The sequence below is a fragment of the Oreochromis aureus genome, linkage group 23 (genome assembly GCF_013358895.1).
Source record: "Oreochromis aureus strain Israel breed Guangdong linkage group 23, ZZ_aureus, whole genome shotgun sequence".
In the NCBI taxonomy this organism is placed as follows: domain Eukaryota; kingdom Metazoa; phylum Chordata; class Actinopteri; order Cichliformes; family Cichlidae; genus Oreochromis; species Oreochromis aureus.
Genome location: NC_052963.1, coordinates 11,263,272 through 11,281,798, shown reverse-complemented (window position 1 = coordinate 11,281,798; position 18,527 = coordinate 11,263,272). Strand labels below are relative to the sequence as shown.

The 18,527-nt window shown below is 40.6% G+C and overlaps 1 protein-coding gene across 5 annotated transcripts in view; it reads right to left on the bottom strand.

The window, feature by feature from the left end:
• The window catches only part of LOC116328890 (sodium- and chloride-dependent GABA transporter 2-like), a 31,560-nt gene extending 13,326 nt beyond the window's left edge, over nucleotides 1-18,234 (bottom strand). Inside the window, exons 1-3 of one of the 5 annotated variants that reach the window (XM_039606998.1) lie at nucleotides 18,204-18,234; nucleotides 1,775-2,019; nucleotides 1,464-1,598 (exon numbers count right to left, since the gene is read on the bottom strand). In XM_039606998.1, the coding sequence (XP_039462932.1) occupies nucleotides 1,464-1,598; nucleotides 1,775-1,988 (349 nt within the window). In that variant the 5' untranslated portion in view covers nucleotides 1,989-2,019; nucleotides 18,204-18,234. Of the gene's footprint in view, nucleotides 1-1,463; nucleotides 1,599-1,774; nucleotides 2,020-2,090; nucleotides 2,368-3,126; nucleotides 3,369-10,694; nucleotides 10,916-18,203 lie in introns of those variants that run through there. The other 4 variants (XM_031750783.2, XM_031750785.2, XM_031750784.2 and 1 more) reach the window with 4 other exon arrangements.
• Nucleotides 18,235-18,527: the final 293 nt, after the last annotated feature.

The window sequence follows — 18,527 nt, the reverse complement described above, 5'->3', positions numbered from 1 at the left end:
CACTTCATATAACATAGACTTGCTCTATCCCTCACACCATCTGTCCCGTGGTTTTTTCAACTGCTGCGTTAAAGGTGAAAGATGAACATGAAACTGTTGGGCTGTGATTGTGTGTTTGGTTAATACTTAACTGAAACTCCTCTCTTGGACAGATACAAAGAAAACAAGACACTCTGCATGCTGTTCTTGGTCGGCAGGGAACGTGGTGCCTTTTGCACTCTTGAGCTGTTTTAAAGCACAAGCTGAGCTCCACTCTCCACTGCACATGCACACAGCTGGCATTTTCTGATTGCAGACACACTGTTTGTACAGGTTTTGTATTAACGTGGAAGCTTTGAATGCTTGTGCCAATATGGATGTAGAATAAGAAAAAAAAGGCAAGGGGGAAAAACAGAAAACAGTACTGGGCAAAAATCTTGAGCTACCCATCAACTTCTTTATAAGTTGGTTCCAAGGAGTCAGACTTTCTGGTAATTTTTTTAAAGTGGTCTTTAGCAATAGTTCTCCAAACTTTCTTTTTCACCCATTTACCTGTTTGTTAAGCCAATTAACACTGAGCTATCATTCAAGCATTAAAAAGGTGCCAGACTCAGAGGATGAACCAGTCTTGTGTCTACATCTAACAGACTTAAACTTAGCAAGATAAAATTTTAAACTGTATCTTTAGCACTTTGTTACTATCAGCCTGTCACAAAAACACATAACTTGTTCCGCCTTCCTTTACTTTGATCTACAAAAGATAACACAGTCTGACAGGCGTAACATAGTATTTTTATACCAACAAGGTGATTCATCAAGATATCTTGGCATGGTATACAGTGTGTCCTTGGGGAAACTGGACAAGTGAAGGGCAAAAGAAGAAAAGGCAGGTCTAAAATGTATAATAGATGAACAGTATCTGAAGTCATGTCCTTAAGAAATACGAAAAAATCCAGCAGAGACCTGAAACAGGACCTGAGAGATGCATTTGGCTCTTCAATTGATCCATCTACTGTTCACTGAAACGTCATCAGAAATGGTCTCAGTGGAAGGGTGGCTGTCAAGAAGCCATTTTTAATGGAGGGAAACAGGAAGAAAAGGCTTCCTGTTTCCCGGAAAAATTACACAAAAACATTAACATGTATAGACAGAGAGTTACAACAGTGAGTGTCTACAGTTGTCTACAGTCTACAGTTTTACAGTTGTAAAACACGGTGGAGGCTCTGTCATGGTTGCAACTACTTGAACCACACTACCAGTGCACTAAAAACATACTGGACTGAAAAGACGCACACACATCTATTTTAAAGAGGTGCAAGCACAAACACGTGCATGCAGTTATACAGACATTCATCTTTGGAAGACTGAATTTAATATGCATCTGATAGTAACAATAATACATATTTGATGAAATAATGAGAAAAAAAGACAAATATTGGCTGATATTACTGTTGGCTACATAAAACAAAAGGAAATAAGAGTACCTCCAAATAATGGGCACATATTCCTCCAGGCACTGACCCCTCCCAGGCTGGTGTATTGTCCCAGTGAGGTCTCCAGGAGGAAGAGGGGGATGCCGCACAACACCAGGAACAACAGGTAAGGTACAAAAAACACACCTGTGCCAAACATAAAAGGTGCTTTTAAGGACTTTCTCTCATCACATTCAGACCAGCTTAATCTTAATTTCAAGTCACAATGATTCTGAGAATGAGACTGGAAAAATAGGACAGGGAAAGGAGAAAAAAGAGACAAAGACACTTTGGACAATGTCAGTTTTACTTCCTCTCTTTACCTCCTCCATTTTTGTAGCAGAGGTAAGGGAACCTCCAGACGTTTCCCAGACCGATGATCTGCCCGGCTACTGCCAGGAGGAACTCGGCCTTGGAGGCCCACTGGCCTCTGGCTTGTAGGCCGTCTTTGGTAGCTTTTTTTCCCATTGGCAGGCTCCCCTGGGGGAACTTGTTTAGCAGCGTCCCAGCAGGGTTTGGAGGCAGTTGATCAGGCATCGCAGGTTCTGGCAGTGATACGAACACACCCCTGAATAAGGTGGAAGAGATAACGGAGAAGATCAGGATGAAAGAAAATAACAGCTCACAACTCGTTCGTACCATTTGGAGCGAAAAAAAGTACAAGAAAGTAAAAAAAGGGGACAAGAAAGATCTCACATCTTCGCAGCCAAGCCTGAACGACAGGAAGCCGAGTGTATCTGCTGGCAGTTGGTTTGGCTGCCTCACTTATCTAAGATGCTCGTGTCAAGGACAAACTAATGTGGGTGTGTGTACTTTATCTGTGGACTGCAGGACTCCCCCTTACTAAATGTGTCAGTTTCACCATAACTGGGAACTACTTTCTACATTTAGGTGTTTTGTAAATGTGCACACAGTGAAGGACATCCAACATTCAAAAACTATGTCTACCTTTTACCTTAACTCCATCCATTGACTTGTAAAACTCTTATTAATTTGTCCTTTAGTAAATTAATATAGTTATTACAGCAGCAGTGAGACACTCTGCTCCTTGTTATGTTAAAAATTTCTGATATTCAGACTATTGTGACTCACCAGAGAGTTTATGATGATATTCTTTATTATTCTTTCACGTAGTATTAATTGAAGTAGAGCCTCTAAACTTTAGAACATTTCTTAAATATGAATTAAGTGTTAAATCCCAGCAAAAGCAGGGAGGGTTACAATAGCTAATGTTGTGTAACGTGTCGAAGACACTTCCTCCTTTACTTTGTGTAACCTCGATCCCACTCTTCCTTTCATAAACACTGTCAGGCCACGTGACCACCAAATACTGATATAACAAACACACCCGGCATTTTTTCTTTTATCTCTTCTTTTTTTTAACCTTCCATCATGACTGGCCGGCTTATAACACCGAAAATAAAAGCAGAAACACTGACAATGTAACAACACATGTGCAGCTTCGGTTATCCTTGAAGTGAATGCTTTCCGTGTAACAGTTCCATGCTGAGGTTAAGCTAACGGCGGGGACCTGAGCGCTAGAGGCGGGATTAACACTCGGGATGCTTAACGAATAATGGCTGTAATTATTTCCCCGAACCTGTGTCGTTACGCCCGCTTGTTATTTCACATATAATTTAAAAAATGTCCGAGAATTCACCGTGATATTGCCTACCTCTACGTTTCCAGTAGTTCTTAATACCGCAACCACCCCTGTGTACCGGCAGGGAAATGGTTTGTTCCGGGCACGAGCTGCTGTGTGAGGGACTGCTCGCCGGTGCAGCGTCTCAATCCAAATTTATACAGGCACTATGTTTGGGTCTGGTCTGGCGAGGGGATGTTAACCCGCGAGATGCAGGTTACAAAATGAAACACAAAGCATCATGGGTAATGAGTAGTGTAATTTAGCGTTGCACAACAAAAGACTCACAACGCTGTTATTGGGTACCTGCTCTCCACTTCCTTATCAACCTTAAGAATCTATTGCGTGTACTAAACCCGCTCTTTGCCCCACGTATTTTGGGTTATTTTCTGATGAATATGAGCCATATTAGGTCGTTTCCCATAAACCTGTTTCCCATGTTGTTTTTGCTACCTGTATCTGTCAGAAAACTGGTCTTTCCTGCTGTTACATCATTAGTAGTGTTGCCTGTTGGCTATTAAAAAGCTAACATTTATTAAGCTATTTATTATATAGTAGTGATTGTGTCTCCTTTATGTCAGGCTTTCATTTTGCTGCCACCCACCTCAAATTTAGATGTGATCACCCTTAGAAGGCACTTCTTAGTTTTATTTATCCATAATATTTGAGTGATGCATAAGAATGGGTTATGCAATTCATAATAATGATAACCAGCACCAAAACTAGTCAAATGAGCGGCTATTAACCACATCCTTTCACACTGTAGCTGTTTTTTCTTTCCTTGATGAAATTTGCATCCTGTGGGATGGCATAAGCTGAAATGGCAGCAATCATGCGGTCTCGTGTGGGTGATGCTGACGGTTTCTGGCAATGCACTGATTTTACCACATCTATCATCTGTCACACCCTTATCTCGCGCTGTCCTACTTGCTGTCGCTCACAGTTGGGCTTAGGGAGATTCCTACCTAAGTGATGTCATAATTAGAGCTGGCTGAATTTTTTAAAGAGAAAAGGTTCATCAGTTTTATTACCTCTTTAGATAGAGGATAGAGGAGAGAAAGAGGAAGAACACAGCGGGAGGACATGTAGACGGTTGGTGTGACAGAGGAGGATGCTAGGGTTAGGGTGGGATGGAGCGTCCACTGTGGGGACCTCTAAAGTGAGCGGCCAAAAGAGGAAGAGGCACAGGTAACGCTGGGATGTTCAGTGAGTGTTTGTTCTTGAAAACAGTCAGTGTCAGTCGAGGCCGTGTTTTCCATCTTATTCTATAACTTCCTTAGGTTTCTCCTTTTTTATGTTCAACTTCTACCCACTCCTGTACAGGTGTAGTATGTGCATAGTGTGCCAAATGTAAAATTATTGTTATGTTGTCTTCATATATCACACATGGAGTGTAAGGATATTCAGGGATAGTACTTAGGCTTTTCTTTGCTCATGTTTTCTTGATATGAATACTATACACAAAGTTAAACTAACCTAACTAAACTAACTTTCTAGTATATGACTATATTTTTGGCTTTCAACAATTAGAGAACCACAAAAGGAAACTTTGAGTATTCCAACTTAGGTAATATAATTAGCTATATTAGCTATATTTAAATGAACAAAGTGAGGGTTGCAGTGTAAACGGTCAGTCTGCATTCACGGTGTCCTCATTTTGGGCGTTGCCGTATTGCCAGTCTTTGGATTATTAATAATTAATTAGACTTCAGAGAACCTGAAGGGCTTAATAAAGGCTAGAGTTACAGTGGATGGACAGGACTCATTCATTTCACTGTTGTGACTGATGAGCTTGATTCTTTTTAAATTCTCTATTCTTGTTCATGAGGTGGTATTTGTCACTCTGCTGTAGATGTCTACTAAGCAAAAGAATGAGAACACATGGGGTGAAGCATCGAATACATACTTTCTGTAGTCAACAACGTCCACCATCGCATTTTTAAGCGACTTCATTCTAGCAGTCTGAGTGCAGTCGGATTTTCTAAGCAGTTCAATTTATTCAGAATTTGGATGTCAAAATTTAAACTAACCCTAAAAGTGTAGGGAACCTGAAGTAGCTGTCAGCACATTTAATTGGCTGCGTCACTGGCTCACTGCTCATTCAGCTGAACAAATATAGCCTCACTTAGAAAAAAATCAGTCTTTTGCTTTTTCATTCAAAAGAATAACATTCCCCTCCTGAGACATATTAGGTTACACGACGAGGTGTATAAATCATATGCAAAATCGGAGGATATTATAAACGGAGGACATACACACATCTTTAAGTTTAAAAACTATGGAGTACAATAAGATGTGAATTAGGGACTGAACTGTGAACAATAAACAGTAGTGCCACTGGCCTTTTATACAGACACTTTTATGAACCAAAGACAAAGTCAATAAGATGAAAATGAAGACAGATAACACCATCCCCGAGAAAGGAGGGTAATTAAAAAAAAAGCAGAATAATCAGATGAGACAAATAGATTTTAACTTTATGTATGTAATTTAATTAGCCATGAATTTTCCCTGAAATTCTGTAACATAAGTAATAATTTAATGAAATCTGGTTAAATAGAATTTACTTGACTGGTATATATTAAGTTTAAACCAAGCATTTGCCTTAAGGATGAATTATTTGGATGTATACACCTTTGATTTGTTATATTTCAGTTACATTTTACCCCAAACTATAGCTTCACATTTATTGAGTTTGAAGAATAAATTTAGGAGTGCAAGCTGAATATAATAATTCGAAATAAAGTAGAGAGTTGCACCTGGAACTTGTGAAGTGTTGCAGCGTTGATGAAAGCAGCAATCGGTCAGTCAGGGAAAGGATCTGCTCGAAGTCAGATCAGCTGATTTGATCAGGTGGATCGAATCAGCAGACGGAGAGAAGTCTGTTTCAGGTCTTTTAAAGGGTGTTTCTGCATATTATTGTGGAACGACTGGATTCTTCTCCTCCATTACCTGATGTAAAGCCTGACTGAGCTCGGGCAAATCTTAACAAACTTTCTACCAATTTGTAGGAATATGAACGACTCCATTATGCTGCATACCTATTAGATAACTGGGAGGTGACACAAGACACCCTATACTAACTTCAGCCTTTTTCCTAATTGACTTCATATAAATACCGTGCCATGTTAGCTAATTACTGCAAATATAGAACGCCGTAATGAATACAGGGTGATTTTTACAGAATGCAATCAACGTACCACAAGATATGAAGACTACATTTCAAACTGACTACATTACATCCAAAGACCTTTTAGAGTGGCCATAATGATCATGACTGTGTATTTTTCAAATGTTTAAATTATATGTGTTTTAAAGGTCAGATTAGCAAACAGAGTTTACGTGACTTGAACAGTCACTGCTTGGTTTACTCTGAAGTGGGAGTAAAAAAATGTACGCATTTCAAAATAGATCAAGATGACAGAGTCACCTAGTAACGCACAACAACAGTAACAAATGTGTTGTTTGATTCATCACATTTTTGTGTTCCCACTGTTGCTGTTGAATGCAACAATCCAGGTTATTTAAGGGCAAGAACAGGACATCTTATCTGGTTTACGTCTTGTGGAATTGTATGATTATGTTGATAAAGGTTAATCATTAGACAGTAGTAGATACATATGAAGGTCTTCTGTTCTCTACTGTCCACATGAACCAAATAAAGCTGTTTAACTACAGTTACACTCACTTTGTTAGGTACACATGTTCAGTCACTCATTAATGCAAATATCTGATCAAACAATCACACTGCAGCAAGTCAGTGAAATTTGGCATCTAGACGTGCTGAAGTTCAACCTGAGCATCAGAATGCAGAAAAAAGGTGATTTAAGTGTCTTTGAACGTGGTTGTTGGTGCCAGGGAGGCTGGTCTGAGTAATTTGGAAACTGCTGATCTGCTGGCATTTTCCCACACAAACAACTCTAGGGTTTTTATAAAATGGTCAAAAAGAGGAAACATTCAGGGAGTGCAGTTCTCTGGGCGAAAATGCTGGCGGTCAGAGGTACATGTGCGGACAGATTTGAGCAGATAGGACTCAAATTATGGCATCATAATGTGCCATCTGCCCGGCCACCGCAGCAAAAACCACACTGGGTCACTAAGAACAAGAAACTCCGTCCTGCCTTGTATTAACAGTTCAGGCTGCTGGTGGTGTAATGGTGTGGAGATATTTTCTTGGCCGCTCTGTACCAAGTGAGCATTTTTAAAATGCCACAGCCTACCTGAGGCTTGTTGCTGACCATGTTCATCCCATTATGACCACAGTATACCCATCTTCTGATGGCTGCTTCCAGCAAGAGAAACACCTTATTGCAAAGCTCCGATCATTTCAAACTGGTTTGTTGAAAATGACAATGAGTTCTCTGTACTCAAACAGCTTCCACAGACACCAGATCTAAATCAAATAAAACACCTTTGGGATGTTGTAGAACTAGAGATTCACATCATTGATGTGCAGCTGAGAAAACTGTGCCATGATAGTGTGATGCTATGATACCAAAATGGGCCAAAATCCCTGAGGAATGATTCCAGCAGCTTGTTGAATCTGTGCCATGAGGAGTTAAGGCAGTTCTGAAGGAACAGGCTGTCCAATAAAGTACAAGCAAAGTGCACCTAATAAAGTGCTTACTCAAACATTTGACCCCGTTTAAGAATCACTGTATTTTCAGTTACAATTATAAAAAGTAAGTAAAACATAAAAGCACAATAATGCACTGACAGCTTACTTCACTCTCCCTCATTAGTTGAAGAAATTCCCTGAAGAAAACTGCAAAGTCAAGGGTCAAGAGTCAGGAAGTGGTAAAAAAGCATGGCAATCATACACAATGTAGAAAATCCGTAACTACATGCGTGCATCCCTCACACAGCCTCCAGATTCTTTGCTTCTCAGGAGACAAATAAAAGCCCAGAGTTAAGGGTCCTTCAATACAGTCATCGTTGTTCTGGCCTGACAAACCTGTGGCCTCTAAGAATGTGGAGCCCCGATATGTAACTCACACAGGCATAGCTGTGCTCAATTTCTAAATACTTTATAGCTCCTTTTATTGCTGTCTTGTATCCAGGGCACTAGGTCACTGATACACTGTACAGTGTTAGGCATTGTTAAACTCTTGCAGCATACTTTCAGGCTGTGTGACAAGCGCACAATTTTCTATTTCTTTTTTAAAAGTTGATTAAAGAAAGGATGAAAAATTCACAGATTCATCGTGACTGTGGGGCATCTGATTAGAGCCCTTCCACTAAACACAGTCAGAGTGAACCCATATACAGCCACTGTGTGTGTGTGTGTGTGTGTGTGTGTGTGTGTATGCGCATTACAGGCCTGGGCTTTACAGGAAAGTAGTTGCTCACATTACACAATTTGATTATCGGGTCCGTCTGCTTTGAGCCCTTCCTATGAACACAATCCGAGCACTCATATAAACCTGGTCACTGTCCAAAACACATGCAATCATAATTACAGTAAAATAGTTGCTCACGTTACTCACAAGTACTGTAAAGTGGTTGCTCGTATTACACGCATGCAGCACAGGTAACAACTTCAAAAACAACAAAAACAGCAACTAAAACAATAATGAAAACATTTTGAGACCTAATTCAGGGCCAGTGTTAGATACGTAGAACTAAAAGTTAAAGATATAAAGAGGTAGCTACTGGTATTAAAGATACCTGAACTGGTGTGAGTGGGAGCATTGACTGAAAGAAAAAAGTAATATTTTAGGACTATTTTTTTCTCACAACAGTTCCACGTAAAGCACAAATAAACACCTCTGTGTGAAAAGCTTGCAGCCTGGAAATGTCCCGTACACTGACAGTTAAGAAGACAAATAACAAAACTTGGACAGCATGGCAGGCAAACACAAAAGAATTATGGGTATTGAAGTTTCAGGTACGTTTTTCTTGCGTGTGTGTGCGTAACTGATGCGCATATTGTGAGTGTAAACAGAGATCCTTTGATAAGGTAAGGTGTCAGATTTGCTGGGCCTCCCAGCTGTAGTCACTGCTGACGTAGCGCCTGCAAAAGGTGCCTTATATCTGACTACTCACTCACTGGAGCTAAATTAGGGTGTCAGTCACAGGGTGATGTACAAATACACTATGTGTGATCACCACTGGCTCAGAGAAACAGTTATAAACATACTCTAGAAGAACTCTTAAATGTGTTTATTATAAATGGTTGGTATAAATACAGCTTATTAAGTTTTCTGTATGTTTGTAATGTAATAGGGTTAAGATTGGATTTTTGGTAGATCTGATAAAGGATTAATGTTCACAAAGTCTTGGCTAAAGGTAGATACAAGCTACACAAAACCAAAACCAAAAAGAAAATCTCATATATAATATTATAATGTATATATACTGAACACTTCCCGCCTGCAGACATGAACAGCACCATCTCTACTGTGCCACTAATTGGTCAAATAAAGTCCAGATATAATCAGTTGCTTTCATAATTAAAACCAATGCAGATTGACTTTGACAGCTTACAAAACATTTAATAAACCAAATTTAGTTAAAATAATAAGGTTTTTCTTGACAGATTTTCTTTGTAACAGATCCATTTTATTAAGCCGAATGTTTTACAACACAAGTCCATCTATGTGATTACAGTCTTTCAGCTAGCAGACCAGAAAGGTGAGCGTAATTCTTTTTTTTTTTTGAGAGTGATTCTATTTTTCGAGGCATTCCAGTCTGACACATTAACAAACGCTTTAACCTTCAGGTCAGTCACACTGGAAGAAGTTAAAATGGTGATCTTGCCTCATTTGAACCCTGTCAAAGTGGAATTTTCAAGGACCCGATGCGGTCGAGATCTTCTGCTCCCCCATGTTTTAAATAGGTAAGCATTCCTGTGGCTGATACCCTTTCCTCTTTAACCTGTGTTAAAAACACACCTCATAAAAGAGGGATCATTTGAGTGTAACATATGGCCTTATGTCCACACTATAGTGGGTTCCTCTGAGGTTGGTGGTGGGCTGGATTATTTGGTGCTCATAATTGTTCCTGGAGATTTCTAAGCGCTTAAAGTAGTTCCCTCTAAGATTCAGATTATTTATATAGCGCCAAATCACAGCATCAGTCACCAAAAGGCGGTTTATATTGTAAGGTGAAGACCCAACAAACTAGAGAAATCCCAACAATCACACAGCCCCATATGAGCAAGCACTTGGTGACAATGGGAAGGAAAACATCTCTTTTAACAGGAAGAAACCTCCATCAGAACCAAGCTCAGGGAGGGGCAACCATCTGCTGTGACCAGAGACAAACAAAAGACATGCTACAAAAGAGAGGCCGGTTGAGAATAACTAATGATTAAATGCAGAGTGGTGTATAAACTCATACTAAGTGAAAAGAGCTGACTGAGGAAGAAACACTAAGTCCTTCATGGGAAGTCCCCAGTAATCTAGGTCTACTGCAGTATAACTAAGCAAGGATCACAAATAAGTGAGTCAGGTAAGTGCGAAGAGCTATGCTGTAGCAACGCAAGACACAGTGGGAATCTTGGCATTATTGAACACTGAAAACATTTTAACCACTTATTTTCTTCTGCCAGTTTATTCCTTGACAGATTTTAAGGTTACAACAATAAGAATTATACTCACATTCTAACCAGTTTTACCACTCTGGAGGATCGCAAAGAAGACCTGGACAGTTTGCAGCAGTATATTGACGAATGTTTCGAGCATGTTGTTATGGGGAAACTAGATAACAAGGCGCCGACTCCCTCCAGCAGCAAAGGACTGCCGTCCTCGAAATGAAGCCGCCCCGAAGACTCACCGGAGCCAGCTTCTCCACAAAACAGTGACATAGTTGACATTTTGGTCTCCATAGATAAAAAATAGTCCAGTTTTGACGCACGCCTGCCCCTCCTGGAAATCCTGCATAAAGATTTTCAGGATCTGCATGAGTCCATTTAGTTCAGCTCGCAACAGTTGGAAACACTCAGTGCTGAAAACGCCACCCTCAAAGAGTCAGTGAAATCCCTCAATGACTCTCAGAAGAAAAAAAAAAACTCAAGGAAACTGTCATCAAGCATGAAGGAGAACTTGGTGCTTTCAGGAATACCAGCAGAAGAAGACCCGGATGAGTCACTTCACCCAGACTCACTTGAAAATCCCAGAGGATGGAGTTAAAATCATCTCTTCCACTGTGTCCTTTGTTTGGGAAATCAATGAGCTGACACACGCAGACCCAGACCTATCATGGCTAAACTCGAACACTGCCAGATATTTGTCAGAAAAAGGAAATACTAAATTTTTAATCGTGGCATTTAAAAGGGATAAAAAACCTAAAACAAGTCATACAAGGCAGACAGTTTATTTCATTTGAATTACTTGTGTACTATCAAATTATACAATCAGCAACAACACATTTCTTGAATATCAGCAACTGAAATCATGCATACAGGAAAAATTCAGTCACAGTCAACTGAGTCTGGTAATATCTACTGGATAACAAAATTATTAAATATCTGCACAAAAATGTATAAACTATTATTTAAAATTGAATCATGAAGCTGGGAAGTCTGGTCTGCGCCTTGGGCGCTCGTTGTTGCCCACAGGCTCATTGGGTGGGGTGGGGTGTCCAGGTGAGGGAGCATCCGTTGCTAGGTGCAGCTTGTCCCAGACCCAGGCCAGTGTGTCTTGTCACTTTGCTGTGTGTGTCTGTTGCAATTGAGTCAATGACTGGTGGGGTTCCTCCCCACTACTCCCCGCTGGGTGCTGCTACCCCCTCACTGCGATGCAGGTACTTGTTGGTACTGGGGTGCATGGCTGGATGTTCTGGTGTGGTTGTTGACCCAGTCCTTAGGTGGTCCAGGGTGGCTTGGACCTCTTCCGTGTTGGCGGTGGGGGGAGGGGGGGTGGCTATGCTGGGCACCGGGCAGTTTTGGGGCGCCTGGAGCCCTGGGACCATGATCTCGGCTTTTACCAGGGTGGCAGGCCTATAGCTGGGCCGGTTGCCCGTCACCTGGGGTCTTCTGGGACTTCCACCCCTTGGACATGGGCACCCCATCTAGGGCCTCCCTCCTTCTTCTGCTGAGATGGGTGCACAGACATCACAGAGAGTTGTGGCCTTAGGTCTTTTGTACTCCTGGGGCCTGTGGATGGCCCGGTTTTCCCAGATCCTACTCCACCTACCTCTGGCTCCTAGGAGGCGTTATTGTGGCTTCCCAACCTCATTTTCAAGTGCATTTTGTGATAAAGACACACACACACACACACACACACACATATACACACTCCACACTCTCTCTCTCACACGCACCACAAGAAGACTGTTGATTTATGTAACATATGTATGCATTTTTGAATGTTTGCGTTTGAGGTGTTGTATGTTTGTTTTCTCACAGGTCCACCTGGTAATACATTTTGCTTTTCTTTGAACCCCCCCCCCCCCCTTTTTTGCCTGTCCTGCCTAAGACATTGTTTAATGTATGCCACATATAATGTAATAACTGAAATAACACAAATAGAAATGAAGAAATAAACAGATAAACCCTGAACAAGAGGAGGCTATAGAGACTGTATAGAGCTGATCTTGGAAAAGCAAAATGTGTTTGGCACAACAGTGCATTCAGATCATAATTCTGAGTGCAAAAGCTGCCAAGGGCAGGATTAAAAAAAACTGATCACCTGATCCAACCCTAACTATAAGCTTTATCAAAAAAGAAAGTTTGAAGCCGAACCTTAAAAGTAGAGAGGGTATCCGTCTCCTGAGAGTTTCTTGTCTGTTAAGAGAGGAAAGTTGTGCGAATACAGCACCACAAAACAATTGGGCCCAGAGTTGGGATCACTGACATCAGTGGCTATTTTAGCTGATTTAACATATTCAACCTGCAGATTTTTTCCATTTTGTTTTTCTTCTTATGTAAATTATCCCAGCTTCTGCTTCATAATACCGTCTAACCTTCCTTCTCAAACCTGCTGAAATGTGGGCTGACTTTAAAAAAGCAACAATGCAGAAATGGCTCTGCTCCACCACTGGCAGCAACACTCCACTGACAGAAAATAAGTAATCAAGAGTCTCTTGGATTTAAATAACTGCTTCTGGAAATATTTTTTATATATATATTGGTGTTTTTTGTGAGGTTCAAATGCAAACAAACTTCTCCTCAACTAACATTTTAAGAATCAATGCTTGGAATAACAAGGCAACGTTAGAACCAGAGGTTTCTGCAGTACTTACTTACAGTTAATTAGCCTTTAGATTAAATTAACAATTTTATTTCACATCTACAGTAAACAAGAACATTTGTGCAGTCAGTCAATGCTACAGTAAAGTTGGGGGAAACAGTGGTTGGAGACAAAATTATTGCCAGCTTGTGCAATGGACTTCTGATCTTGTCGCCTCTGAATTGGCTACGTCAAAGACGAGGACCAGGTCTGTAACCACTCAGTGAATTCCTGCCTTCAAAGGCACTATGGTGCATGTTGACAGAGGCAGTTGGCTATCAGTCTGCTATTAGTTTCAGATTGAATGGGGTCAAATTGGCAGTTAGTTCCAAAACTGCAAATCTGTTGCCATCTGTTGACACCCGGATACACAAAAATTCACATTAACTTTTGACATTGAAATTCGAGCCAGAAACTCATAGATTTGAAGCAGAAATCTGAAGTTTCTCCACAAATAGTTGTGTAATTGCTGCAGAACAGATAACAGCAAAATAACACAAGCATTTCAATGTTATATGGGAGTATAAACACAACACGTTGGCAACCAGTTGACCTATTGCCAAGAAATGCAAGTTGCGCTCATTACTGCAGACTGACTCGGACTGAGTCCACTGTGTAAAAATTAGACATTAATTTGTAAACCGTTGTCAAATCTTAGAGAGTCTGCTTCATCTAAAACGGAGGATTATGGCCCACATTTTCAGACATTTTATCCAGAAAAACAATTCAAAGTGTTGCATGTAGCCCCCAAATAGTTGAATAACAGCAGGGGAACACCTACACCTATGATATCCCAAAAAGTCAAATAAGCCCTCAGCAAGATAAACTAATCTAGTTAAAAGCAGTTATTTGCTAAAAAGGTTGATAAATTCATTTGTTAATGACTTGCCAAAATAATTTTGACATATGATTCTCAGGCAAACATCACTTGTTCTCATGCTGTGCTTACCTGTTTTGCAGATGTGAAGTCTCACTAAGCCTTCGAGGTAGCGCCTTAATGGTGCTTGATTAATTAATTCGCTGTTCGTGTGGATAATTTTACAGAGAACTGAGTACGACCCTGTCTCTCTTTCCCCCATCCAGCCCTTTGCCTGGGATGAACTGGGCTCGCAGGCAAATCTAGGAGAGCTAAACAAACCCGGATTCCTGTTGTTCACTGAGCCTGAAACCAGGGGCTAAATGATCATATCATGGGACTTTTATAAGTCAGGATGTTGGACTCATAAGGACTTATTTACTTTACATGGCCTTAAGCCTCAAGCATCCAGAACAGTAGGTTTTATGTGTAAACTGAATATTTTAACACTTTGGTTTGCCAGTGTGACATCCAGGAAGCTAAATGCAACACTGAAGGAGCAAAGATAGAGTAGCCACTACATCATACATTACACTTTATACAACATGCCTGGATAACATTTGATACAGCTGAACTTGCATGAAGCTAATGGGTTATTGTTTATTTTTTCCTTTGCAAAAGGAGGATAGATGTGAGTGTGGAAGCAAAGCCTTCAGCCACCAAGTCAGCTATAGAGTAATTAATCCATTTAATCTGGCTGAGGCTGCCAGACCTTCACACTCTGGACCGAGTTTGCCCCAGAGAGGAATGTAGCGATGGATTATCTCAAAACATCAAATAATAAGCCCCCCTTCTGACACCACTGACAGCAAATGAAAAGGCTCGGATTTTCCATCCCTGTGAAGAATTAACGATATGAAGAAAACTCTGCGGGGATCTAACTTTGGCGGCAGGTTCATGAATTGACTGGATGGAGGCTGCTATTTAAAGCCTGCAAAAAATTAATAGCTTGATTAATTCCTGGTGACTTGCACCCGACATGTCTTCACTGTTGTGCACATGAAAAGTCGCGGGGTACCAGCGAAGTAATTATATCATCACAGGCCATTGCTTCCATTGCAACCTGATTTTTTATTATTTTATTACTCTTTTCTTTGCTGACTTGGCAGCTCTGATGGCGAGGGGTTTGAATCCCATCGATGATCGCTTCATATGCCTGGACGCAAAGAGACTTAATTGAGGTTAAGCACCTTGGTCAAGGGGTTTGGAGTGCCACACTGCTGCACTGGGAAGTTTGTGGAGAAGCCCTTTAACTCTCTGACCAACCAGACTACAGGAAAACAGGGCAGAGCGAGGAGGTGTTTGGACAGAAACATTTGGGACAATTGCCATGCTGATTTTGTTTGTTAGAGCAAGTTGTTGATCTGAGGTGAGATGGTTAAAATCACAGTTGCAGCTATAGTTCCGGTTAGCGCCACATGAGGGAATGTGGCACAACAACCTAATGCTATAGTCAGGAAAACAGTGGTTGGAGGTCACAGCATGACCAAAATTACTGACAGTGAATGCAATGAACTTGTATTCTCGTTGTCTTTCAAGTGGTTCTTTCAAAGATGGCAAGGAAAATGGCAATAAGGTAGAGCCAGTCTGCTACTGGTGTGAAATTGAAAGGGTTCAAGTTGACGGTTGCAATCTGTTTGTGATAATATTGCAATTAACTGTGATAAATCATCAAAAATTGCAATTCTGCTACCATCTGCATAAACAGTAATTCACATTAACTACTTACAGATTTCAGAAATCTGGATGAAAGTAGTTATATCTATAAATAAGAAACAGAAATCCAGAATTTCCCCCACAAACAGTGATGTAGTTGATGCAGGACAATTTAACTGTAAAATATTCTTTTATATATGATTAAAGCCAGAATACAACCAGCTGGCAGGCAGTTGAGTTGAGTGCTCTATAGCCAAGACGCGTGAGCTGTGCGTATCAGTGCAGACTGACTCAGACTAATTGCACTGTGTTAGAAATCTGTCTGGGTTTACAAATAAGATGGCAATTATATGACAATGTCTGGTTGGGAGTGCGTTCAGGTCGAGTTGCTTTGTTTGGTGACAGATTGCCTCCTATGTGGACTGTACAATGGAAAGTGTTTGCACAGAGGTGGGGAGGGTGTTGCATGATCAGCCTCTTTGTGACCAGTTGCTTGTTACAACTACTTGTAATAAAGTAAGTGGCTGCAAACACTGGGCAAGCACAGATTTCTCCTAATCACAAGGATGTCCGTGTCCTATTTTTACTCTAGTGAGACTGAGCCTCCAAAAAAAGTTTGTCCAAAAAACATAAATTAGGTTACGTTAAACTGCAAATTCTGATTTGTAAATTGGCACACATTTGCATATATGCCATTGCTAAGATGTATCAAAAATTAATGTGTGAAAAGACAGCAGTCCTGCCTGATGACTTATCTGTACTTACGTATTTTGGAGTCCAGTTCTTTGACCTTTGACCTGCACACATTAACAGATCTACATATACATTTACACATCTTCATTGGTACGATTGACAAAATGAAAAACTAACACACTAATAAAAAACTACCTATATTAGACAATATTAGACATGTGTTTGAAATTTGCCTCCAATGAAGTAACATTTCTTACAGTTACAGAAGTCCCTCTTAACAGAGCCAAGGTTCGTAAACACGTAACAGCATCAGTGTTGTCCTCCTGTCATTGACATCCAGTTGAACCATGGGGATCTTGGCCATTGTTTGATACCGTTCAGGGTGGGTGGGTGGGTTGGACTCAACCCGCATTACTGGTTTCAGTTATTCTTTTTAATTTTCTTGCCAACAACACATCAAAAGGACTTAATGCAAGCCAAAGTTCCACATGGTGATGACAGAAAACCACATGTGCCAAATCCAAGTAGCTGCCTCAGCACTGTGGTAGGATCACAAGAAAGGCTTGTGGTCACCTTTGGCAGGCTTTATAAAATCCATCCAGCTAAACAGGGGCTGCAAATAACATACACACTTTAACGCAAATGACATCAGTCTATAGTAGCACAGAGAGATGAATAAAAGACTTACTGTATAGACTGTTTTGCAACCACATGGGTGGCCACGCCATTTATGGCTGCCACACAGTGTTTGAACAGAAAAACAATAGCACGTTGTTGCTGTTGTTAACCGACTCCTAGATAGACACAAATATGCTGAATATTGTGGAAACAGCTATTTCTTTCTTTTTTATGGGAGGGAGGTTGGTGGTGAGGGTTAATTTTTAACATTGACACGCTGAAGTGCGAGACCTCAGTGACATGGATGTTAGACAGATCAGTTACAGGTGTTAAAACCCCTTAGCATGGCTAAGCTACTTAACTTTGTTAAAGCACAGAGTTAAAAACAACATGCTAACTAGCATAGCATTAAAATCCCTCAAACCTCCTTTCAAAGATGTTTCTTTGTATCTGCGTCAAACTTCAGGTGCTGATTTTTGTATAATTCCATCACATTACCGTTGCTGGGAATCTGACACCTTATAATCGGATATTTTGCTGTGTCATGTGGGCGTGGGATTGTGGTTGAGCAGCACACGGAAGCTGTATATTACCACAACAAAAGAAGCATGAAAAAACTGAGTGCTGGAAGCGCATGTGTAAACCAACCTGCTTTACATGTGGCCATTCTATGAAAGACTTTTTCATGAACACTTTTAGTATAAAGCCATATCAGGACATGTGATCCAAAGTTATAAGACAGAGACGGGGTATGTAAAGCATGCCTTTGTGCTGAGAATGACTCAGCTTTTTTTCTTTTCATAAGGCTGTACTGTTTCTTTTACATATCACAAGGAAAAGGCAGAGTTATGGAAATTGGGTTTAGTATCCTTGCTTCACCTGAGATTAAATCAAACAAATTTTCAACACACGTTAAACATCATTTTAAATGATTCTGCATCTAATATCTTTCATATGATATGCAAAGATTTAGAGATGTGCCTAAAAACATGATTAAAACTAACACAATATTTAAAATGCTTCAAAATCAGAGTATCATTTATTCCAAGTGAAACTATGTAGTCACACACACACACAGTTACACCTGCACACAAGAATAAATGTCTTGTACCTACCGGTTGTAACTTGACACGCGTCTCTCTGTAGTCTTGTCAGGTGCTGAACCGTAAAAAGCAGCTGGAGAGCGACAAAATATACTCAGGGATCAAGTGGGCGGAGCTTCTATCATTCAGGTGCACTAGACCTCTGTTGCTTGTCGTTGTCCTGAGCAATTAATCTGAATCAAGAGCCACAAAAACGTAGAAACACCATATGAGTTTTGCAGGCTCCCAGTTAAACTCTCATCCTGTCCTCTGGTACATTGAAGATACTGAGGACATCACAGGTGTAGGTGTAGGAGGTGGAGCAGCGGATGAGAAGCAGTCACTGTGGGGGCAGAA